Here is a 25,884-nt window from a genome sequence, read left to right on the forward strand (position 1 = left end):
CACACACACACACACACACCCACACACACACACACACACACCCACACACACACACACACACACACACACCCACAACCACACACACACACACACCACACACACCACACACACTAACTATGAACGGTTGATTACATATAAACAGTTCATAGTTTGCAGACAGTTTAACTTATTTGTTGCATAATAAACAACGGCCTTTGCTGTGTGAATAAATAATATGAAAATGAATGAATATAAATTCCTTGGGTGTTGCAGCTTCGTGTGTCTGCTGCTATTAAGACGGTTCTTTTCTGTGCCACTCAAACGTGAGGAGATTAAGGCTTTTGAACGTCTTCAAATGACGACTGAAATATTTTATAAAAGTATTATAAATTTTTTTTGTGTTCGTGTAAAGTTTTTTGTTGAGTAGTTTTGTGTAAGTAAAGTTTAAATTTCACAAATGATAACAGTTGAACAAGAGCAGACACGCCTCACCTGGCCAGGGGAACGCCGGCTGTTAAAAACCCCAACATCTGACCATATCTGTGAACAGTAAGATGGGGGTGTCTCCGTCCCCCCCGGCAGAAATAAACCTGCTCTTGTTCAGGCGGTTTGGTCTAAAGTGAGATGAGAACGTGAACGTGAACCCGCTCCACACAGACTACAGTTTGCAGAGCCGTGACGTGTGGGTCATTCGCAGTTCCCTGACGCCATTTTATTGCTGCTAAAAACGAACTGGACTTGCGGCGTCCCGCGGTCCCGGGTCGGGACGTTATGGAACAGCAGCGGTAGAGTGGCACTCATACATTACAGCCATTGTGAATGCCACAGCCGCAGCGCACCGTATTGTCGATATTGTTTTTATGGGGACCCTGACGCCCATTGATACTCTTGCACGTGCACATTTTAACAAAAGGGCGGGATTCTTACATAACTATTCATGTCCCCCCCCTTTGTCTGATGGAAAATTCAATTCCACTATAATAACAATAAAAAAAAGTTGAAATTGTGCAACTGAGTTGACGGAGCTGCACTGTGTCTAGTTTCCAGCTCAGCAGGGCTGAAAAACATGAAAAGAAACGTGACTTCTGCTCATAAAAACGCTGCTGCGTGTCTGTCCCGCACACGGCCCTGTTTGTGCTCAATAAAGGGAACTTTGTGTGAGCGTGCGACACAGAGCGAGTGAGTAGAGAACGAGGGAGGCCGTATAACAAACTAAAAGTTGACCAGACAGACGGAGCGCAGCCCCGACCCTGAGGGACACGTCTCAGGCGGACATGTGAGGACATCCGGTCCAATATATACAATATATACAACCGGAAGTGCTGTAAAATCTCCAGTCTGGGGGCGGAACAAAAAAACTAGGGCTGCACGATTTGGGGAAAAAGACATATTGCGATTATTGAGATCAATATTGCGATTGCGATATGATAAAGGACACTTGCTTGTATATCAATGAAAAGTCGCATACTAATAGTGAAATGTTTAATTTCAAAGTGAAACATACAAACTACTTATAAAAACTTGAAATGCCCAGTGCTTTCAAATACAATATTCTACAAAATTAAATAAATCACAAAAAACTCTTTTACATTACTGTCGAACGACAAACCCTGGTAAGGCTAAACAACTGTTTTGATTATATTTGGCCATTATAAAATCCCGTATTATAGTTCTTACGTTTAACCAAAACGTTGTTTGGAGGCTGACTTGAACACAGGGATGAATAGCTTTGCTAGCTTAGCTAAGGTTAAGATTTGTAAACTGAGGTGAATTTCTTTAGGAAACCTTCAAAGTTTGAGAAAAGTTAACTAAACAGCTAAGAACAGTCTAAATAGTTAATTCCTACGTTTAACCAAAACGTTGTTTGGAGGCTGACTTGAACTTTAAGAGAATGGATCGGACATGTTGCCGATCCAATCCATGTACTAATCATTTAAATCGCAGCTTTTTGCGTTCATGTAATCGCACACACTGACATCGCAATTACGATTGCGATTAGATTAATCGTGCAGCACTAAAAAAAAAAAAAAACCCACAAAGTTTTGAGGAAACATGAGGGAAACAGCTAGAATCAGCAAAGAACTTTTGGGTTTGTTTGTGTCCAGAGGAAACCAGGACTGTCAAATAAAAAAAAAGGAGATTATGCATCTCAGTTTTTGTGCTAGTCGACAGGTAGGTGAAACAAAGCCGCTCAGCAAAAACCCTCCTGGCAGCGTCGCTCGTACCTGCGGTGCGCCGCATTCAGCATCTTCTCGCGCTGAGACGGACCGTTCGCTAATGTCACATTTACCCGCGAACTGCGGTGCTGACGACCTGACGCCCGTAACCGAGTTCTGCTGATGGCCCCATGTACAAAGTGTACCTCAAACAAGGACGACAGGGGGACGTGTCAGAAGCAGGAAGGGACCTTGCGCTACACCTGGACGCTGACAATGACGCGCTGACAAAAACCCAGAACCAAATTCACCGTTTCAGTTCATCTTCTACGGGTCGCGTGAGAGTGAGACGTGAGCAAGCAGTTCCTTCTTGGATTAGATTCAAATGAGTCATTTTGCCGAGTACAAACGTACAAATTAAATGCAATTTGCTTTAAACCAGAAGTACAGGAGAAAAGTATTACTTACAGGTCAAGTGCACAGAAATGGAACAATAACATATATTTCTGGTTTATATACAGTACAGGCCAAAAGTCTGGACACCTTCTCAAAACTATGAATGAACACATGTGGAGTTCTGTACTTCACAAAAAGTGGAGACCTGACCTCCACAGTCACCGGACCTGAACCCAGTCCAGATGGTTTGGGGTGAGCTGGACCAACAAGTGCTAAACACCTCTGGGAACTCCTTCAAGACTGTTGGAGAAGCATTTCAGGTGACGACCTCTTGAAGCTCATCGAGAGAATGCCAAGAGTGTGTAAAGCAGTAATCAGAGCAAAGAAACTAGAATATAAAACATGTTTTCACTTATTTCACCTTTTTTTGTTAAGTACAGAACTCCACATGTGTTCATTCATCGTTCTGAAGTCTTCAGTGAGAATCTACCAACGTAAATGGTCATGAAGATAAAGAAGACACAGTGAATGAGAAGGTGTCCAAACTTTTGGCCCGTACTGTATATAAATAATAGTAAAGTATGATAAAATAGGAAAATACATGTAATTATTACAGTATTGATTTATTAAAGCAATTTTCAGGTTGTGTCCAATATATTACAATACAATAAATTGTGTATATAATAGTGTCTCTGTTATCAGTGCTTTATGTGAAATTAGCAAACAATATGCATGGACCACATATATTACTGTGATGAAAAATCAATTCTGAGAATCACCGAATGATTCATTTCACAGGGCTCATTTGTAATGAACTAAATAGATTTATTTACAGCAACCTTTGCCACTGGACTGGGAAAAGACCAAAAATTCTGAACATTTTCTATTACAGCAGTTTAAAAAATAAGCAGCAGTAAATCTACTCTGAAATGAAGTTGTACAAGTTTATCTCTGCTGCTCCACAGCTCTCATGGCAAGTGGCACCACAAGATAAGAAACGTAACTGCTGTTAACACCCTAAACAAATCACCGCAATGACGAACGCGCCACGCCGCGCCGCGGTCTGAGCCTCACCGTAAAAACGGGCCAAATTACATGCAAACGACCCGAACGAATGGCTCAGACGACATAACCTGTTCAGCCGCTGTGTTTCTAGAAGCCACAAGGCAGCTGAGGTTTGACCTCCAGACATGAAGTTCCTGGGTCCACGCTGACTTCAGGCGGGAAACGGGTCCGACCCGTCGGGGTGAGGTTCCCTGCCCCTTTATACCACGGTGTAAAACGTCCTCCACCACCCACTAGATGTGATGGGACGATACCCAGGAACCGTCCAGCTCTAAAATTCCACAGCGCGACTGCGCCAAAACCGTAAAAGGTCATTTCAACGTTGTGCACCGGCTACAAACGCCATCGTTTCTTCAAACTCTACCTGAGAATGAATTCAGGGGGCTTTCACACCTCCTCCAGCGCTCGACTTCTCCAGGTCGAGACCTCTTCTCCAAAACCTTCCCTCTGCACAGCGTATGCACGCTTAATTAGCAAAAAACGTCCTTAATGCAGAACCACGCACACATTTACAGCCAGAGCGCCACCCAGGCCCTGGCTGGGTAGTGCAGGTTTCAACCTGAACATCGTACCCAGGTCCTCCTGACAGGTCGGTGGAGACGACCGTCCTCATGGACACTCGGAGGCGACGCTAGGACGCGCTCGGGCTGTTTTTATTCATATTCCTTCCAAAATATCCAGAACTTCGCCGGTTATTAAATGAATTAAAGTGAAGTGATTGTCATTGTGAAACGCTGCAGTGCAGCACACGGTGCACACAACGAAATGGGTCCTCTGCATTTAACCATCACCCTTGGTGCATCATGAAAAGCGCCCGGGGACGTACGGGTTTTTGTAAAAGTGTAGAACCCCACGCCGGCCCAGACCATCTCCCTTCATTAAACCCCGATATCTTGATAAGTGAACCCCTTGTGCGGCTCGGAACTCGCTGTACACTCAGCACTGAATTCTAATTCAGTAGGTTTTGTTTTGGGGGAAAACCCCTCCAGAATCGAGGGGTATATCAGTTAAGGGTGGTAGTAGCCTAGTGGGAACACACTCGCATATGAACCAGAAGACCCGGGTTCGAATCCCACTTACTACCATTGTGTCCCTGAGCATGACACTTAACCCTGAGTGTCTCCAGGGGGGGACTGTCCCTGTAACTACTGACTGTAAGTCGCTCTGGATAAGGGCGTCTGGTAAATGCCGTAAATGTAAATGGTTAACGCAGCCGTTAGTGGGGCAGCTGCAGATCCATATTGGTTCAGATCCGCTTTGCAACCACGAGTCGGGATTGTGATGACCGGACCAAACCAGGGGCAGGTCCGCTCTCCACCACATCTCCAACACTCAGGCCTGCAAACACAGTGGGAACCCGGAAGTGTGAGAGGGGGGGAAATGACCGCCGCGACCAACAGGAAGTGCGATTTCGGGTTTGATCGGCCCAAATCTGCGGGCAAAGCACCTGACAAAAAAAACAAAACATGTCCACTCGAGTTGATGAAGGCTTTTCCCACACCGCTATTTCCCCCCAAACTCAGGAAGCAGTGGAGGACGCCCGAGGGAGACCACCATCCTGACTAGTTCCACGTGGGGTCAGCAACACATCTAAAGGTTGCGCGCCTTACGTGAACAACTGACCGAAGGTTGGTGAAGGCATCTCCAGAGCGTTGAGGAGCTGCAGTCCCCATTTCACATGTAGAGGTTTACAGTGACCAGCGGGTCACGCTGCAGCACCAAAGTCAAGGTCACAAACTGCAATGCAATTTTAAAAAAAAACATATATAAAACACACACACACACACACACACACACACACACACACACACACACACACAGACACACACACATCACAGACACACACACAGGGCTGACCTACTTCCAGCTCGATATATTGTGTAAAATGTTGAATCCCATAGAAACCCATGTGTGTGAAATGTGTGCCACGCCACCATCATCATCTTCATCTTCATGGGCACGTTCTAAAAGAGTTCTAATAACAGAACCATCGCAGGAAGTAGCATTTCCCAGATTCCAGCCTCCAAAGGCTCCGCGTGAGATTTACAGTCATATTTATATTGTTTTTATTTGAATGAGAGCGACCATTCAAATCTATAGAAATCGAACGAGAATTGCTGGTGTCTTCCCATTGTAAGTCGCTTTGGATAAAAGCGTCTGCCAAATAAAGTAAAGTAAAGTAAAGTAAAGACCAGGAAAGTAAAGCGGTGGCGAGTTATCAGACACCAGATGACGGAAAATGACCCGTCCAGGTGAGGTGTTGTCCACGTGTCTTTTACACTCGTCCCTAAAACACAAAGCCCCAGCGTATACGACATATGGCATTTTTGGCGGTGGAAATGACATTTGTTGGGGTTGTTTTACGGCCGAGTTCCGGATGTCTGAACGTAAAGACCAACAGCGAGACCGGCCGTTTGTGCAGGAAAGTAGTCTTCACGCGTGACCTCGGTTTCTACTCCCGAAGGAGGCAAAGCCGCCTGGAACCGTCACGTAAATGTTTTTGCGTGCCGGTAATCCCGAAATGTGGGTGTCATGTGACACTGACCTTCCAGAAAAAGACTTTTCACAGCTGATCCCGGACAAGCCAGGTGACCGGAAGAAATCAAGACCGGGACGTTCTTCAGAGTTCCCTCGAATACGGCAAACTGCTGATTCCAGTGGAACGCGGCGCCGGCCGGAATAATGAGCGCGGAACCCGGCCCGAGGGCGGAGGAACGTGACGGTTCGCCTCAGCATACGTTAGCTGCTGCGCTACCGGTTTCTCCCGCCTCCCGGCCCGGAGCAGATATCCGAACGCCCGCCTCCCAGCCCGGTTTCACTCCTGGCCCGGTTTCTCCCGCCTCCCGGCCCGGTTTCTCCCGCCTCCCAGCCCGGTTTCACTCCTGGCCCGGTTTCTCCCGCCTCCCGGCCCGGTTTCTCCCGCCTCCCGGCCCGGAGCAGATATCCGAACGCCCGCCTCCCAGCCCGGTTTCACTCCTGGCCCGGTTTCGCCCGCCTACCGGCCATGTTTTCACACCCGGCCCGGTTTCTCCCGCCTCCCGGCCCGGTTTCACTCCTGGCCCGGTTTCTCCCGCCTCCCGGCCCGGTTTCACTCCTGGCCCGGTTTCTCCCGCCTCCCGGCCCGGTTTCACTCCTGGCCCGGTTTCTCCCGCCTCCCGGCCCGGTTTCTCCCGCCCTCCCGGCCCGGAGCAGATATCCGAACGCCCGCCTCCCAGCCCGGTTTCACTCCTGGCCCGGTTTCTCCCGCCTCCCGGCCCGGTTTCTCCCGCCTCCCGGCCCGGAGCAGATATCCGAACGCCCGCCTCCCAGCCCGGTTTCACTCCTGGCCCGGTTTCTCCCGCCTCCCGGCCCGGTTTCTCCCGCCTCCCGGCCCGGTTTCACTCCCGGCCCGGTTTCTCCCGCCTCCCGGCCCGGTTTCTCCCGGCCCGGTTTCTCCCGCCTCCCGGCCCGGAGCAGATATCCGAACGCCCGCCTCCCAGCCCGGTTTCACTCCTGGCCCGGTTTCGCCCGTCTCCCGGCCCGGAGCAGATATCCGAACGTGCCGGTTTCTCCCGCCTCCCGGCCCGGTTTCAGCCGACTTCTGACGGGCAGCAAAGTACCCGATGGCGGCGCCCCCAACAGGAAGATACAGGAGGAGCAGGAGGGTTTTAAGTCACTTGCCAGACTCCACACTTCATGCCTTGAGGGACGATGACGATGCCTCCTGATGGCTTTCGGAAGGCCATTTTTATTCTAACATGCGCGTTCCAGCTTCACGTGCGGTTCTAACCCAACACGGCCTGCCTGGGAAACCAAGACACACTTGGGAGACCCCGATCCGGGGACCCATTCAGACGCCCGACTCCGGAGGGACCTCGTCCACGGCACCTTCTGAATGAGGCCGTCACAAGCCGACCACACGGTCCCGCTCGCTACCCTCCATCCGGAACGTTGCGAGGAGGTTCCTGAAGTATCCTGACAGGTCGTGCAAAAATAAAACCACCACGTACAGCAATTCGGACAACCGGCTGAAACTGATAACGATTCTACTCGAGTAAAAGCACGAACGTTCCTCTAACTGGCCCGATCACGACAAGAAACTTCTAATTAGTTCCGACAAAGAGGATTTGGGCGAATGTGCAGAGGGAAGTCAAACAGCAGATTACTCACTTCATACCTTCACACTGTCACCAAAGCAGACAAACAATGAGCGACAATACGGCGACACGTTTACACGTTAATGTGGGACTTTCTGGGTTTTTTTTGTTGTATTTTTATTGCGTCGTACGTGCTCTATTTAAGATGCATCCAGCCTCGGCGACATGCCGGAACGGGGCCCGTCCGGGGCGACGGAGCCGCGACGTTCTGTTATTCGGGGCTGGCCGGCCGCCTGCGCTTTGTTGAGCGGTGTGACATGCGACGCCCGGGGACCCGATAAGCCGTCCCCCCCCCCACGGCCAGCTGCGGCGTGTCGTGCCGAAATAGTCCTCCCAGCAGGACATTTTGCGCTGACATTGTTCAATCGTGTAATACAAGTACAAGCGGTTTCGTGCGAGTATTTACTCGGCTACAAGCGGCTAGAACCGGTAATAAACAACTGAGCCGCGTAGCGCTGGTCGCTTCCTTAATACAACACAACAACACAAAAATGCATAAAAATGTAAACTGCGACGTCAACACCCGAGAATGCCACAAGAGGCTAACGAATAACAGCGCAAAACGAATCGGTTTCGGGAGAGTATTTTGGCCATTGGGGGGGTAAATTCCGGTAGGGGGTAACATTTTGGCACGACACCGGTTAGCACATGCTAGCTAGGCTAGCGGCTAGATGCTTGGAGGCAGTCCGCACTCTGGACGTCTGACGCGAACGCGTCCAACTCGATATTCGAAACGCGTTCGTTTATTGCACATGTCACCGTTATTTCCTGCCGCTTCGGGGTCGCGGGAAGGCCGGCCAGGACACTCACCAGGAGTAGCTCTGCTCCGCCATCTCGCCGATGACAGTCGGAGGATCCCTGCAGCAAAACGGAGAGTCCTGGTGGTGGTGGTGGTGGGGAAAATATCCGCCTCTCTGTTCGGCCTCGCCTTTCTTCAACAGCTCCGGTCTGGTGACAGCATCGTGGCGACGTCTTCCGCGGCCGTTCAGCTAGCGAGCTACTAGCCGCTGGAGCTCCGCGACACAAATGACAAACGGTGGCTTTTGCTAACTGGCCGAGACAAAGCGCTCCGGGCGGAAAAAAAACCCCCGACAAATTTCGCCCGTTCGGCGACTATCCTGCCTCCTCGCGCCCACCCCGCGCAGGCCTCGGTTTCGGGGAGCCTCAGATTCGCCCCAAGTCCATCGTTTGGGGGTGTCTGTCTGCAGGTACGTCTGAAGTGGGGGCCGCGCAGCTTTGTTTTCGGTGGCGAGAGAGTCTCGGGAGCGCGCACTGTTACCCTCGCTGTCGCGCGCTGCCGGGGCCGTGTGTGAGCGCGCGGGCGCGCGCGTGCACGGGGGATGCCAGGTCAGCCAGGTGGCCACTCAACAAAGCGACATTATTTTTATTTCTCTTATCTAAAAACGGTGAAAACCCAAATAATTGGGAGCCGCCAAGACGTCAAATTAGCTAGAATTTCATTTGATTTGAGAAACTATCTCGAGACGGCCTATGAGAACTCGGGGTTGGTCTCTCCCGACTAAACTAATAAATGATCCTCAACAAGCATAAGTCTACAGATTTTCAGAAAATAACAGTATTTCTCTCTATAATGAACATTCAGAAATAAATAGTTTTGAAAAATCAACATCTGGTCAACATGTCATCAACAAAATTGCTTACAGTTACATTATCATGCTCTTTCCATTTCGCTCACTTTATACATTTTTTTTGCACATTGAAATTAGCTATTTAATTAATTAAAAATATTTTTATTGTTGAATCATTCCACCAAGTCAAATTACAATTTTTTCTTTTATAAAAGATCTTGACTTCTGATTTTGATTATTACAATTTGTTTAAGCACATTCTCAAAATCCTTTTCACCGGTAGGTTTTTGCCATATATAAACCATATGGATCTGGATTTTACATTATCAGTCATAAGTCTGCTAAATGCAAGTATTTGCACCGAAAAGAAGTCCTTTAAAAAACAGCGCCGCCGCTGTCTTTCATAATGAGCAGCTTTGAGTGCACACACCTGGCAACGTGGTGGGCGGTGACTGGCACCGCTGCAGCCTATAGAGAAGCAGCTGGCTTGTCACGTGACCGGATGCGATAAAGGACAGGAAATACAAATCTTATTTTTCTCTTCACTCATACTGCCATTCAAACACGGACCCAACCGACTTTACATTTAACGCACACTGAACGGGGCCGCGTATTGTCGACGGTCGTTTTGATTTTGACGGCCGTCCTGACGGCAGCCCATTGTCTGTTTTGGACGCGAAGTCTCCGGGTGCGCGCACGTAAATGCGTGATGTGCGTCACCGACTCAATTTTACTTTTTATGGCCGCATTCTTGTCGCGTACAAATTGTTATTCTTCGTTGCAGCGCAGTCACGCAAATTTGCCCGAAATCACATGCGCATTTGTAAAATCTGTTTTTAGCTATTTCATAATTACACGATTCGTTCCTTAGGTTTCATTCATTACATTTACGGCATTTATCAGACGCCCTTATCCAGAGTGACTTACAATCAGTAGTAACAGGGACAGTCCCCCCCTGGAGACACTTGGGGTTAATTGTCTTGCTCAGGGACACTATGGTAGTAAGTGGGATTTGAACCTGGGTCTTCTTTTTAAAGTGAAGTGATTGTCACATGTGATACACAGCAGCACAGCACACGATGCACACAGTGAAATTTGTCCTCTGCATTTAACCCATCACCCTGAGTGAGCAGTGGGCAGCCATGACAAGCGCCCGGGGAGCAGTGTGTGGGGACGGTGCTTTTGCTCAGTGGCACCTCAGTGGCACCTTGGCGGATCGGGAATCGAACCTGCAACCTTCTGATTACAGGACCGTTTCCTTAACCGCTAGGCCACCACTGCCCCATAGGCGAGTGTGTTACCCACTAGGCTACTACCACCCATTATGCCAATATGTCTCATTAATAAGTAAGCAGTAGTAGCTAAGGCACAACACACAACAGCAATAATACTTACTACTTGAAAAGTGTGAAATAATCAGTGTGTATCTGTCTGAATGCGTCTCTGTGTTTTGAAAGCTGTGAAATGCAAATTACAGGCTATACATTTCGCTGGAAAAAAGGATGTGAAGTGAACTATTTGCGATTCCAAGATTTCTGATTAGATGTTATAGTCTTCTAAGTCACAGATGTAGACAAACACAGTCTGTCTAAGCACACATTCAGTATTCATGCACAGCCCAGTCTGAAAATCCTTTTTATCAGCCACTTACTGTCATGGGTTTACGGTCAGGGTTCTGGCTTGGCTTATCAGCACATGGATCATCTTTTTAAGTTCTTTTATTTTTTCCTTTAGCTGATTCCCATTTAAAACATGCATTATAGCACTTACAGTGTCAAGGTTTAAAACTGTCTCAGACATAAATAGTGTGGTGACTTTTCTGAAGTTTACATTTACAGCATTTACCAGACGCCCTTATCAAGAGCGACTTACAATCAGTAGTTACAGGGACAGTCCCCCCCTGGAGATACTCAGGGTTAAGTGTCCTGCTCAGGGACACGATGGTAGTAAGTGGGATTTGAACCTGGGTCTTCTGGTTCACAGGCGAGTGTCTTACCCACTAGGTTACTACCACCCATTAAGTGTTTTGGTTCATACCAATGATTCTCTTTTCCTCTCTTTGAGTATTGCCTTTTTGCCTATTTCTAGGAATAGCTTCAGGGGTAGTAGTAGCCGATCACAAAATCACAGGTTTGAACTCCACTTACTACTATTGTGCCCGTGAGCAAGACACTTAACCATGAGTGTCACCAGGGGGACTGTCCCTGTAGCTACTGATTGGATAAGGGCATCTGATGAATGCCATAAAACATAAAATGTAAATCTAAAAATGTCTTCACAGTAAACTGTTTAATGCTGTCTTGTTGGGTGCTTGCATAGTGTTGTAGATGCATTTCTACCAAGCATGGAACAGTTGCTTGAATTGATCCATGGTACACACGTTCTTGAGATGAACAGATTTGTCAGTAACCAGGCTTTGAGTGCATTTATTTTAAAGGACATGGCTTCTACGCCCCCCCCAGAGGTTTCCAGACATTTATTCACCTGAAATTGATAACACAATGAAATCTCTCAAGTCACGTTATTAGTTCTGTCAGATTGTTATTCTCAGATATTGACAATATCCTAAAATATTTATAAAAATAAAGAAGTTATTGCAGAGTAAAAATGCAAACTCAGGTTGGTTTAACCTCAGTATTTCAGTAGACGAAGTTGTTAAAGGAGAGTGTGTGGCCGTGTCCTTATTAAGGAATAAGGAAGGTCTGGAAATCCGTGCCCACCCCCCAGAGAGCTTCATCCCAGGATTACAAAAATCTGCAGGGAGCTGCTTTTCTTGGAGCTTATGGACAATCTGCTCCCTGTCACCCAAACCATTTGTTTTTTTTTGGGGGGGGTGGAGCAGACGCAACCGTGACTACTAGAGGTCGCCAAAGAGTAATCCTGCACTGGCACAAGTGGAAGAAGGCCGGATGCACTCCTCAGGCTCCCCGTTCATCCTGTCATGGATCTGTACACGACAGGATGGGCGTGAGAGCCCAACACGCCCCATTTAAAGACCATCCAGGCTCTGTGCGGTGTTATGTTGTGGGCCTTGTATTTCATGTGATGGCCTTGGTTCTGCCTACATGGGCATTTCTCCATCTGCTCGTGTATGTTCACCTTCCAAAGGGCTGCAGAAGAACTGGTGACACCAATTTTTTTTTTCGAGCCCCATGAATCCAGCTCCCAATGGGACACTTTTCAGGGATAAAAAAATAGTTAATAAATGATCATTTGTTAATCGGTGTATAAATCCCCAAATCATCTGGGATCATCTGAGTAGTTTGGCCCTCACTTCTGCTCAGTCCTTGTACCAGACTGCAGTAACGCAGTTCATCAGTAGGTGTCAGGAAAGTACGGCACGGACCATCAGGAGAGTTACACTTTAATGTCATTTTTGGGTTTAAAAATGTAATCTAATATGGCTTTCTAGTCCATAGGTGCATATTTTGTAGGGCATGTTGCATGACATGTTGGCTCATTCTTAACATGAATCCCCTGGCCAACTGTCTTTTAATCCTTTAAATAGAAAGAAAAATACTGTGATAATAAGGGAAAAGGAGAAGAAGAGCAGCCTGACTGCTGATTTATCAGTGATGGGGGAGAGTTTTCATCTCTGAATGCAGTGTTCACGGTATACGGAATCGGTGTCAGAAACAGCGACTACAGCTAGATGGGTGGCTTAAGCTCATGCAAATCAGTGTGTGTATTGAAGGTAATGGCGTCTCGTGGATGCAAATGCTGAGAAACGGTCTTGGACCTTTGGTTAGATGTCACACATCCTGTGCTCGGCCGCTGCTGATCCAAAGCACCTGATTGCATTTCCCAGCCGCCCTTCAAACTGGATTGCCACACAGTGTCCACATTGTTGCAGGCACCCGGAGCAAGCGCCCATCCCGAGTCATGTGAAGGCTCCACAGCGGTCCTGGCATTCCGACTTGGCACATTCGACTGGGCCAGTGCTCTTCTGCCTGTGCAACTGGTTGCTTTTCGCTCTTTTTCCTAATCTGTGTCAGTGTGCATGCATGCATGATGGCCTTTACAAGGTTTCCATGCCTTGACCTTCTTCTTGCTGTGGTTTAATTGCATCACCAGGCCACATCCATGTGTTGTATACATGACATTCTCTTCTATATGTTTTAGTTTATGGGGTGGAGGGTATTTCAAATTGACCTCACACATTGATTCAGCCATTAGGATGAAGTATGATGATAGAAGCATGAGCAGATAAAGGGACTTGTTTTACTGTCTGTACAGTATTCTACTCCCATGAACCCTTGCATAACCTTATCATATGTATATGTATTAGTCTAAAATTAGTCTATTTTAGTCTAAAATACAATCAGGAAAGATACATTTTGGTTTAACCGATGAATAAAATTCATTCCTTGTTATAACTCACCATCTATAGAAACCGAAGGAGAATAGCTGGTGTCTTCTCCTTGCAAGTGGCTGTGGATAAAAGCGTCTGCCAAGTAAAGTTACGTTCTTTGAGAATATTTCTAAACCCGGGTGCAGGCTTGGCGCAAAGGATGTGAAGTCCAGTCCTGCAAGTTGGTGAACTTGACCATGTGATAAATTTGCTGGGGGACTTTAATGGACGGTCTTGACCCCGAAGAGAGTCTAAAATTCTCTGCAGGTATCAGATTTTGGCTATGGCCACCAGCGTGTTGAAAAGTGTGGACACCTGTCTGCTGTAGCTGTGGGCCTGAGACAGGTAGTTTACACTGAGGGGAAGCTCGATTGCAACCAGAGAAGAACATGATCAGGTTCTGTTCATATTCTATCCTGATTTGAAACTGATATCCGATCAGCAGTCCAAATTTTAAATGCCAACAAAGGACCATTTATTCTCAGCAATAAAAAGCACTCGGGCTTTTGGAGAAGGAGCATGTGGACGTGCTCCTGCACCGTGGAGGGTACGTCTCAACTCCTTGTCAATGGAGAGATCATCTTTCTGCACTACCACAGCCTTTATTGTACCAGAACAGGACAAACAGGGTGCATCTTATAATGGCCGGTGAAAACCAGGATGAAAGTGATTTGTTTTTTTGAAGGGATATGAAAATGCTTTTGATTATTGCCGTTATTTTTGGAGTCTGTGGTGTGATGGACTGGACCTCATCCTGCGGCTTGTAAAGCACATTAGACCAGTGTGTTTTCTACAAATAGCAGCAGGCCGTTTTGGTCCACACGAGAGACATTTATGCAAATGAAGGGCGCACAGACATTCAGTCAGACAGGATTAGGCAAAGATTCACAGAAACCCACAGATGCTAGTGGCGGAGAAGCCTGTTTCCCGACACTATCAATATCCAACAAAAAAGATATAAAAACAGAGGACAAAAGAGGTCATTTTGGAAGGATGAGATGAGGGGGCTGCCACCCTCGCGGCTCCGGGGGCTTCTGTGGGATCCGAGTGAGAAGACACTGCGCTCACGCTTCGATATGAGAGCCTGATCAAAGCCGCGCCCGTTCCACCTGACCGCTTTTCACAGGATTACGGATTAGGGAGACAGGAAGCTGAGAGGGGGGAGAGAGAGAGAGAGAGAGAGAGAGAGAGGGAGGATAGGAAGAGCTTAAGATGGGGAGGTGTGGGGAGAGCTGAGCTTTTTCCTAAACATCTGACTGCACCACGTGCTGCAGTGGCTGCATGGCATGAGGAAAAGGATCCATTTCATTCGCGTTTGTCGGACCTGCAGCCACAGCCAGGTGCTTGTGAGGCTAAACACTCCTGTTTTCTCCCCGAGATTAATTTAGTCAATTTCATTTCCTTTGCAGAATAATCGAATCAAAATGAATAAAAAAAGATATCTGACTGATGGTGGAAATGACATTTGAGCTGAAGCTCTGACTCTTCAACACATGGCGACCTTTTTGGAAACATCAGACTGGGATGATGATGATGATGTGCTTTCTGTGTCAAACAGTGGAAAGCCTTGAAGGAAATCTTACTGTCTCGAATCAGACATATGATGCAGGGCTATTTTTCCCACAATTTCCACTGGTGACGGCAGGGGCCTGAAGGCTTTTTGATAACGTATTAAGAATATGTGGCCAAAACAAGGGTGGCTCCAGAGAATGTCTACTGCAGCCAGGCCTTTCATTATGGGTGACGTGAACTTCATGTAGACACACACGTGATCCCACACGTGATCCCACACATTATGAATAGTCTCAGGAGCCAAATCATTCAATTCAAAATGAGTTTAAGGATCTTTCACTTACCGTTAGATGTTTTCAGAACAGAACAATATGCCTGCTGTAGAGGTGCAAAGGTGTGATTTTGTCACTGTCCAGCGCCCTTGTTCTTTGGGGGTTAGTTGCTAGAGGTGCCAGTCCCCACTGCTATTCCTTAGGTCATTTTTTTTTTATAAAACTGCACTCACGCGTCTTCAGACACGCTTGATGAAGATATCCCGTATATCACTTGTGCTAGTATCCTCCGCTGTGCATGATTTATTTCAACTATATTTACCTGTCTTGTGGGTCAGGGACCACTGGCATATTGTCTACATAACTATCGACTCTACTTGTGGTCATTTATTTAATACTTTCATACACGAGGTCAAACGCGGCCTCTGTCTCCTTTTACACATCTATACACATTTATATAAGAATATTTTATTCTCCAATCGATGAAACGTGGTATTCACACAAAAAAACAAGCCCTTATTTCTTTTAATATCATTTCATTAAACAAACCAGATAAACCAGAGAACATTTGTTAAAAGTTAGAGAGCATTTGCTGAGTCTGCAAAATACGGCTGATCATGTTGCCTTTGTGTTCATCGGAGTCCAAGCACATGAATGGCCAGACGAAACTTTACGTACGAGTAGTGAAATTGCAATGCACCGTAGCGAGACTAGTGAGAGTGGCGGCTACGTCCTTAATCGAACTCATTTCTTCCATACGAGACTGGAAGTAGAGTGTTCTGAATCTTGTACCCTATAACAATTTTGCCAGTCATCAGCCATTTTGATAACGCTCAGCCCAGGCACATATTTAATTTGACAAACATTTAAAAAAAGCCTTAAACCTTTTCTCAGGCCTGTTCTCTTCTGTGGCTATAAGGTAGATAATATATGCGTCTTTAGCTTTACAGACTTTCCCCGGAGGTTTTTACTCGGGATTCTTTAAGTGTACTGGTGTCTTTCCGAGAGAAACCATGGCTTCCTTCTGTCACAAGAGGTCAGCCATTCCATCCATGAAAAGAACGTTGCATATATTTTAAACAGCTGACAGTCATGGAATAAGGAATAATAACAGCTTAAATGGACAATTTCGGTTCATGTAAAACCCCTTTTGAGTTAGTTTGGTGGCAATATCAATTGATCGAGGAGATCTACACACACACACACACACATTTCAGGAGGGGAGATCGAGCAAGAGAGACCAGACAGAGCCTGAGACCGAGCGCATTCTTTGCAGAGAGGAGAGGTCAGGGGTCATTACATGTCCAGTTCAACCTTGTGTTTGATGAGTGATGCTGTTGTGGATCTTTTTTACTGTTGTCTAACATGCACTGAATACAGACTTGTGCTGTTGGAGTTGATGTGTGGGGAATGATGGGCCTCCCCTGTCACATGGTCAGTGTGTGAAGTGTCCTGTGACACGCGAGTGAAAAGGCGCAGTAAACATCTGCTCCCATCTGTCCGGCAGGGAGAACTGCGGTGAAGAGGAGGCTGGTGAAGAAAACCAGGAACTGCAGGATTTTTAATATTATGTGCTGTGTGTGTGTGTGTGTGTGTGTGAGTGTGTGTGTGTGTGTGTTTTCAATTTGTTAGCCCATCTATCCATATCAGGAGGGAGCCAATGATTGCCAAGGAAGCGGCCCTTCTGTCACAGAGACAGTTGGCACGGAAACAGCACATTACACCATTATCCAATACCCCCCCCCCACGCCACGGTCCCCTGCCGTCATCTCTTCCCACCCTCCCCGTCTCTCTCTCTCCTTCTCTTTCTGCTTTTTAACGTCAGCTGAGCTTGGTTTTTTCGTTCATTTTTCCCCCGTCTCCATGTTTTCTCACAGCCCCCCTTCTCTCCCTCTCTCTCTCTCTCTCTCTCTCTCTATTTCTCATGATTTAATCCTGGCTGTTTTCCCCCTCTCTATCCCCGCTGGCTCCTCCCTCTGCTTCTCTCTTCTGCTCCCTTGCTCTCTCTCTCGCTCTCTCTCTCTCTCTCTCTCTGACACACACACACACGCACTCGCGCGCACACACACACACACACGCAGCCACACACCCTCCTCCCCCATCACTGCAGTGTCTCTTAACTGCCTGGGAGCTAACAGCAGAGGAAATAGCACACGGGCAATATTACGAGGAGGAGAGAGACGGCCATACAGCAGGCAAAAAGGGGGGAGAGAGACACAGAGAGAGAGAGAGAGAGAGAGAGAGAGAGAGAAAGGGTGGGGATGGAGGACTTGGAATAAGGATTGCACACTCCCTTTCTCCCTGACTGTAGATGTTTGTCTGCAGTGCCGCTGGTGGATGGACGGCAGGCGGTGAAACGGTAAGGCATCTTCACCCGTCTCTCTCCCTCCCTCCCTCCCTCCCTCCCTCGCTCCCTCGCTCGCTCGCTGGTGTATTTTCTCTCCCTCCATCTCTCCACACACCCTTTTCCTCCCTCTCCTGTCATTGCTGCGGGTCTGGCCTCTTTTCTCGGCTCTTCTTGTGCACCGAGTGGCATGCCGTGTGTGTGTGTGTGTGTGTGTGAGAGACATTGCACATAATTAGTGATCATAGTTGAAGAACGTGTGTTTTTATTCTTAGTGACGTTCTGAGGTGGCTGAAACCGTCACCCACCGGGAGTCTGTCTGTCTGTGGTCGGGTCATCTCCTCCACGTCCCTCTCTGTACACACACACACACACACACACACACACGACTGTGCATAGATTGCTGGCAAATTGGTGATGTGAAGGTTTCAGGCGATAAATGGCATTCCTGTCCTGAGAGATGGAGACAGCGGAGCTCCAGCATATTCACGAAATCGATGGATGTTTGTACGTATGCGTGTGTGTGTGTGTGTGCGTGTGCGTGTGTGAGTGTGTGTTCAGCGTTGCTGACACGCTTTGCTGGGCAGTGAATGCGTATGTGACAGTGGGAGGTGCACATGCTCCCTGTAGGGTTGAGTTTGGTGTGTGTGTGTGTGTGTGTGTGTGTGTGTGTGTGTGTGTGAATGATGCACATGGCGTCTGCATTTTAACGCCGTTCTTACACTGGGACCCCCTCCCCCCGCCAACACAGCGCCCGCCAGAGCAGCATCAGCAACGCCTGAGCCGCTGTGTACGTGCACGTGTGTGTGTGTGTGTGTGTGTGTGTTTGCCTGCATGTGTAGTTGTGAGAAAGAGAACCACGCCGCCTGTAAGAGAGGCGGAGACACAATTTGTCCCCAAGACACCAAGGGTCATACGTGAGTTACCGCCTCAAATTATGTTTTATGGGGCAGATTGAAGTCTGCAGCTTAGCTTAGTGACAAAGCGATGTGTGTGTGTGTGTGTGTGTGTGTGTGTGTGTGTGTGTGCGTGTGTGTGTTAGAGAGAGAGAGACAGAACCTGTCTGGAGTACCGAGGTGGAGGTTGATGCAGTGGAGGAATACAGAGAGAGGGAGAGTTTTTCTTACATTTTATTTTAGGTGAAGGCACCAGTGGGCCCTCTAGTGGATTCTGAAATTAAAAACCAACAAACAAACAAACAACACAACAACAACATGGGCATTCCTGAACAGTGGAGCTAAACCAATCATGCGTCAAGAGAGAAAGAAAAAGAGAGCGAGAGATTAGGATGTGCTCGGGGAGAAGCAGCATGTCAACATGTCCCCCTCCAACACTCCCAAAATGATCAAATTACATGTTGTTATCTGAACGTTTACTCATTCCGAATACAAACAGGAACCGACACGGTGACAAGGTGAATTTAACCCGTCTTTACATTACGAATCTCACGCGGTGGCAGCAGCGTTACTAGAATGGAAATATAACATGCTATCATATCAGATGGTTCTTCCTTAATCTTTGTCCTTCTAGGGGGACAAAATCCATTACCTGATGTGTGATGACAACAACTATATCACCCATAACTGTTTAGGCAACACGTTTGAACTCGTAACCGTGGTACAGCCGACACCAACAGCACGACAATGTGCAACGTGCTAGCTGGTCTTCACTGCGTTTCACTCAGCACTTCGCCGTTCAGCACGTGGACCTTTTTAAAGGTGACAGTGGTGTTGGACGGGTTGATGTGTGTGTAAACTGGGACTCCAGCACGTACTATAAAAACACTTGAAAACGGGTCACTGATCCAACATTTTCCCAGTCACAAGTACCGACCATTCTGAAAATGGAATTCCATAAGTGCTATTGTGCACCTCTCTGACGGTTTACGTAATCTTCCATACGTCCAGGTTATATAGGAACCTATGGAATGGAACGTGTGGATGATTCGGTGCTCTCCAGTATTTGTGGCGGATACAACAGCTACTCCTCCAAGCCACCGGACAAGCCACCTTAATCTCATCTCGACACGCCTCAGGGCAGCGACCTTCATAAAAAAGTGTACAAGTGTGTAATCCTATATAACTACATCTGTTTCTAGATGGCGCTGATCAAGTAAAAAAGTAAAGTAAAGTGAAGTGATTGTCACATGTGATACACAGCAGCACAGCACACAGTGCACACAGTGAAATTTGTCCTCTGCATTTAACCATCACCCTGAGTGAGCAGTGGGCAGCCATGACCGGCGCCCGGGGAGCAGTGTGTGGGGACGGTGCTTTGCTCAGTGGCACCTCAGTGGCGCCTTGGCGGATCGGGATTCGAACCGGCAACCTTCTGATTACGGGGCCGCTTCCTTAACCGCTAGGCCACCACTGCCCCAACATGGACGCAGCAGTAGCCAGGTCCTCCAGGGTGTGATGCGCTCAAATGAAACAGGACTGACGCAACGTTCAAACACACTGAATTAATGTTGAATTGACGTCGAAGTGACAGATGCAACGTGGTGTTGTGGCGGAAGACGCGAAGGCAGGTAGAGTGGAGGACAAATGCTCATTCCCACGAACACAAATTATTACGCTTGTGTTGTCCCCCTCCTCAGCACAAACAGACACAGCTTCCGTTGCGGCACGACAACGTACAAATTCTCTTACTGCATAAACACAGTCATTATGTTCATGCGCATAATGACTGGGATTGTTCGTTTGATTGTGGAATCAAATGAATTCACTCATTACTGGAAATGTCCTCCTCGGTCAATTTTCTTGCTCATACCTACAATTTTATGGTTAAGCAAGTCGATAAATATACTACTTCCTCTGTTCGCAATTTGCATCTTGCAGTTTAAAAATCTTTATTGTAAATTGTATTATTTAGGCAGTTTATGAATAAAATATGTTGTTAGAGATGTATTACAAATAATCATAATCACTGTTGTTCAGACTGCACTGGCAGATTAGGAGAAATGAAGTTGCGTGTTTGAAATGTCTGGCATTTACTAGGAGGACAGTGGAAACTGGACAGGTGTAAGTGTCTCGTGTGGAGGTAGGTGGGCGGGTGAAACCAGGCGTTCGTCTGATAAGACGCGCCGCTGCCTGTGCCTATAATTACCTAAAGAGCTGACAGATTTTCTCACCTCCCAAGCGCCCGACCAGAACTGTTCCAGGACTCAGACAGAAACCAGTCACGTTTTCGCTGAGAAATGACTAACAAATTCGAGATTGAGGCCACATTCATCGCACCATGAAACATGCGCAGGAAACGCTGCAGAAAGTTTTCCCACAAATGACTGTGAGCGACTTTATTCAGACTTTCATTAGTGGTGCTTATTGGGAACTTTATGTCAAAAATGATTTACGACCCTCGTGTCAGTGTAGGGAACATAAGACATATGAGGATTCTCCCCTCTCAGACACAGCTCTGCTCACCCCCCCACCCCATCCCCTATGACAGGGTGACTGTCACCCATGCCGCCTGTCCTGAAGTCTCACAGAACTGCTGATTTAGGATTGTAAGGATTTTGCTGAACACAACCGGTCAGACTACAAGTATGTAGATGGACCCTCTGTGTTTATCTCAGCCATATGAACAAACTTCCTCCAGAGAGAAATTCATATATCGAACGAGGGTGTTTAAAACACACACACACACACACACACACACACACACACACTCACACACATCACTGTTGATTTAGCCTGTCACATAGAAGACAATGAGTGAGTGATCAGGAAGAGACCTGTCCCCTCGCAAGAACACCCCCAGACCATGAACACAGCCAACTGAAAATGGGAAGCACAGGATAAGGGCAGGTTTTTACTGTCAAGTTCTGCGCCAGATATCTTCAAAAACATCCATACCGTATCTATCACCTTTTCAAATTACAATCTATTTCTTCACTTTTGAGTTTGGTGCTTAAAAGAAAGACGTATTGATTGTCTTAAGTCTGCGTGTCAGGTTAATTAGCAGCTACAGAAAATTCCTAAATCCCGGTTGGATGTGTCATATTTTTACCATTTGAAGAATCCAGCACCTTAACAATTAAGACTCATACCTTGTGTTCTAATTAGGGACATAATGATGTACTCAACTTCAATCCAGCTCATGAATAAATTCACTGGACAGTTTTATCACAAATGTTAACATAATGAGATTCTTTTTATCAAGACTAAATTCTAATTGTATTAAAAATAATAAAAGTAAAGCACACAAACATAAAAAAAGAAATGTGTAGCTGGACTCCAGCACAACAGCGGATGTGGAGAGTTTTGGTGAAAGAAGACCACAACTCACCTGATGCAGACATGTGACGCAGGGATCTGCAAACCTGCTGAGTTGCTAAGTTTGGGTAAATTCCTTGATATGATGGTGCAGGTCAGGATTTTCTTCCAGCAAGGTCCATGTTTCATGTATTGTAGGTTGCAGCATTTTCATTGGCTTGGTTTGTTTTTGTATTTATACAATTTCTCTATTTAACACCAATCTTTCCCGCTCATGTAGATTCCTTATCTACAATATCAGGCCACCCAGATACTCATTCAGTCCGGAGTTACTGTAATTCCCGGATAGCAGGTTAAACAACCTCTACAACTACAAATACTGAATCTTCAACCTTCCCAAGTTCTCCACACCGCCCCTCTGCTACGTTCCCTCCACCGGCTCCCAGTAGCTGCACGCATCAGGTTCTAAATACTGATGGTGGCCTACAAAGCCAGACATGGAGCAGCACCATCCTACCTCACAGCCCTTATTACACCTCGCACTGCACCTCGTATACTCCGAGCCTCCAGTACTGCTCGCCTGGTCCCTCCATCTCTGAAGGTAAAAGGAAGACGCTCATCTAGACTCTTCTCCGTCTTGGCCCCTCGGTGGTGGAATGAACTTCCAGCTCAGTCACTGAGCACCTTCACACGGCAGCTCAACACCTTCCTCTTTAGAGAAGATTTAAATGAACTTGTAACCTTCTTCTTGTCTGACTTCTGTAAGAACTACAACAGAGTTAATCAAATATTTTTATTCATATTTGGGGATCTAGTGAACCAGAACTGATTACTCCATTGATGGTAACATGAAAGCACGTTGTAAGTTGCTCTGGGTAACATCATCTGTCAAATGCCACAAATGTAAATGAATCAGGTATAAAGTTCCAAAAGTAAGTAAAAAATAATTTTGAAATCAAAGTTTGAGTCCTAGGGGGTGGGTGTCGCTTCTACAGACAAGAATGTCTTTTCATCCTCAAAATGCTGACAATAATCATCTTCCAACCTTCTTTAGTATAGTATTGTTTAAAAACGGAACCCTATCATATACCAGGGCAGTGGTGGCCTGGCGGGGAAGAAGCAGGCCTGTAATTTGGAGGTTGCTGGTTCGAATCCCGAATCGTCAGGGTGCAAAGCGCCGTCCCCACACACGGCTCCCCGGACGCCATTCATGGCTGCTCACCAAGGGTGATGGGTAAAAAGCAGAGGACACGTTTCGTTGTGTCACAGTGTGCTGCTGTATCACAATGACAGTCACTTCACTTTCAACAGTCATTCTGGCTGCTCAGTGAAATGAGTGTTAAACATACAGTGTCGAGCAAAAATGTTGGGTAATTGGGTTATTTTTCATCTTAACCTTAAAATAGTTGAAGAAGGGACTGTGTAAAAGTGTAAAATTAAAAAGTAAAGGTGGTGATAATGTTCATGTCGATATGTAGAGATGTGCTAGAAGAACAATATTGTATTGCTGCTCATGATTTGTCAGGGTGTGTTGAGTGGTTTTGGGTTTGAGTAGACAAGTCGAATGGGAGGTTTGTGAGAACATGGAAGAAGATGTAGTGCCGCATTGTTGTGAGTGTGCCGATGCGTAAAGTCGGTGATGATGAGCAGTTTGCATGGTTTCTGTTAAAATGAGTTCTGATCAACATTTCTTCATGCAGGAACACTGGTGTAGTCTGTAGCAAATCAGGTCACACCGTAAATTTCCAACATTTGTAGCACTTCCTCAACATCCAACATCCTGGTAAAAAGGGTTCGATGCTTTTGTCACACGTGCCTAATTAGAAAAGGATCAAAACTGTACATTCTGTTTTTTTTTTTTTACATTTTTACAGCATTTACCAGACGTCCTTATCCAGAGCGACTTACAGTCAGTAGTTACAGGGACAGTCCCCCCCTGGAGACACTCAGGGTTAAGTGTCTTGCTCAGGGACACGATGGTAGTAAGTGGGGTTTGAACCTGGGTCTTCTGGTTCATAGGCGAGTGTGTTACTACCATATACACCATATACATCGTGTCTTGGTTACTGCTGTGGTGAGGGACATCTTTTGCTATACCTGATGTAAGGTGTAACCAGAATTTGTTGTCTGTTGTCTGTGGTGCTGTATATTACAAAACAACATGTTAATGCTTTAAACCTTAATTCTGTAAGGCTAATGTTTGGCAGACGTGAACCTTAATTAATAAGAACACTCTGGATTTTAAAGACTGGTACCACACTTTTAAAAAAAAATTTTTGATTTCCCAGTATTGTTTAATCTGTCTTCATAGTGACATGAAACACTTTTTTTGAAAGTGAATCATTGAATTTTATTGAAAACTGGAGAAAAGCTTGACAATAAAAATGAAGGAGCAAAGATGTACAAGTCACCTTTTGTGCAAACCTTGTATTTAAATGTCTTTCTCTGTGGAACTATTTATGATGTTCCAGAGAGTGTCACTGAAGTACAGAACTAAACAGTCCCCCATTGCTATAACAAAATGACGTTCTACCGTTCTACAACCTTACAGTATTTCTTTTATTTTGTTATACTTTAATAATTCAGAAGGAAATTTAACCTTTATCACCCTTGGTGAGCAGTGGGAACCATGATAGGTTGCGGGGCGCAGTGTGTGTTGGACTGGGACACCTCGGACCGGCCGCTTCCTTAACCGCTAGGCCACCACTGCCGAGATTAACGTGATTGGTTTGTGTAGGTTTTCTGTTGTTCGATCAGTCCTGAAATGGAACATCTTCATGCATTTTTTCACAATGCTTGACAAAAGTTCTTATTGGAAAATATATTTCATTATCTTAATTGAACAATGGACATCATTTATTTAATTTTCTCTGTAAACAACTGATTTTATGAACCTGACAGTGACATGGTTTGGCTTTTAATGCAAATTCAACATGTTAGTCTTACATGATTATTTTACTTTTTACATGTGATGCGAAACTGTGAAGTCAAATCCACGTGATTCATTTTTTCAAATAAATAACAAAAAGGGCACAATGTTGGAAACGTACAAACAGCAGACCAAGAGTAACCGAAAGGAATGTAACAGCCCTATAAAGAAGGCCATTGACATGAGTACTGATCACACAATCTTAATAAATGGCTCCTGGCGTAATCAGGACCCAACAATTTTGCCAACAGGCCTCGCTTGGCTGGTTCAGAAACACCAGAAACCTTTCCTGTCCTTTCCTTTGGTGAGGCTAAACATTCTTCTAAAGTGCCTGATAAGTGCGACTTTAATTTTTAATCTCATTTTCATTCTTGTTGTTATTATACATGCATTTTATCTGAGACGCTGCTCCCTTAGTGCTCTGATACCATGGACATGAGATTTGTTGTTGAGTGATGATGTTTTGTGTGAACTTATGGCATTAAAAAACACCGCCCCAATGTTCTTTATGATCTCTGGAGACAGACAGACAGAAATCATTGCACTCAATATCAAAAGTGCGTAACAGCATTCTTCAATATCCTAATTGCAGCTTAATCATTTGGAAAATTGATGCTGTCTGATCCAAATACTGAAAACAATGAAGAGTTCAGTGGTACATAATGATGATTGACCCAAATAGTTATTTCAACATTTAGATAATAATAATAATAATAATAATAATAATAATAATAATAATAATAACAATAATAGTAATTAAAAACCTTCAGCACAGGAAACCCATGCAGCCCACAATCTGTATTAATGCACCATAGGCAGATGTAGCCATCTTTGCAGCGGTGGCAACACGTTGTGCTGTGGGGTAATGATCTGTGAAACATTCACCCATCCAGCTCAGAGGTGGCTACAGCACAACAAAATTGCTGACTGTTAAACCGCGT

The 25,884-nt window shown here is 46.1% G+C and overlaps 2 protein-coding genes across 2 annotated transcripts in view; one reads left to right on the plus strand and one right to left on the minus strand.

Annotated features, from left to right (window-relative positions):
- The window catches only part of sppl3 (signal peptide peptidase 3), a 17,780-nt gene extending 8,754 nt beyond the window's left edge, over positions 1-9,026 (minus strand). The window contains exon 1 of the mRNA XM_028974902.1: positions 8,543-9,026. Within this exon, the coding sequence (XP_028830735.1) occupies positions 8,543-8,565 (23 nt within the window). The 5' untranslated portion in view covers positions 8,566-9,026. The remainder of the gene's footprint in view (positions 1-8,542) is intronic.
- Positions 9,027-17,451: 8,425 nt separating this feature from the next.
- The window catches only part of gnaz (guanine nucleotide binding protein (G protein), alpha z polypeptide), a 35,717-nt gene continuing 27,284 nt past the window's right edge, over positions 17,452-25,884 (plus strand). Inside the window, exon 1 of the mRNA XM_028973009.1 lies at positions 17,452-17,815. The gene's annotated coding sequence lies outside the window, so the exon portion shown is untranslated. The remainder of the gene's footprint in view (positions 17,816-25,884) is intronic.

This window comes from Denticeps clupeoides, chromosome 3 (assembly GCF_900700375.1).
Source record: "Denticeps clupeoides chromosome 3, fDenClu1.1, whole genome shotgun sequence".
Classification (NCBI taxonomy): domain Eukaryota; kingdom Metazoa; phylum Chordata; class Actinopteri; order Clupeiformes; family Denticipitidae; genus Denticeps; species Denticeps clupeoides.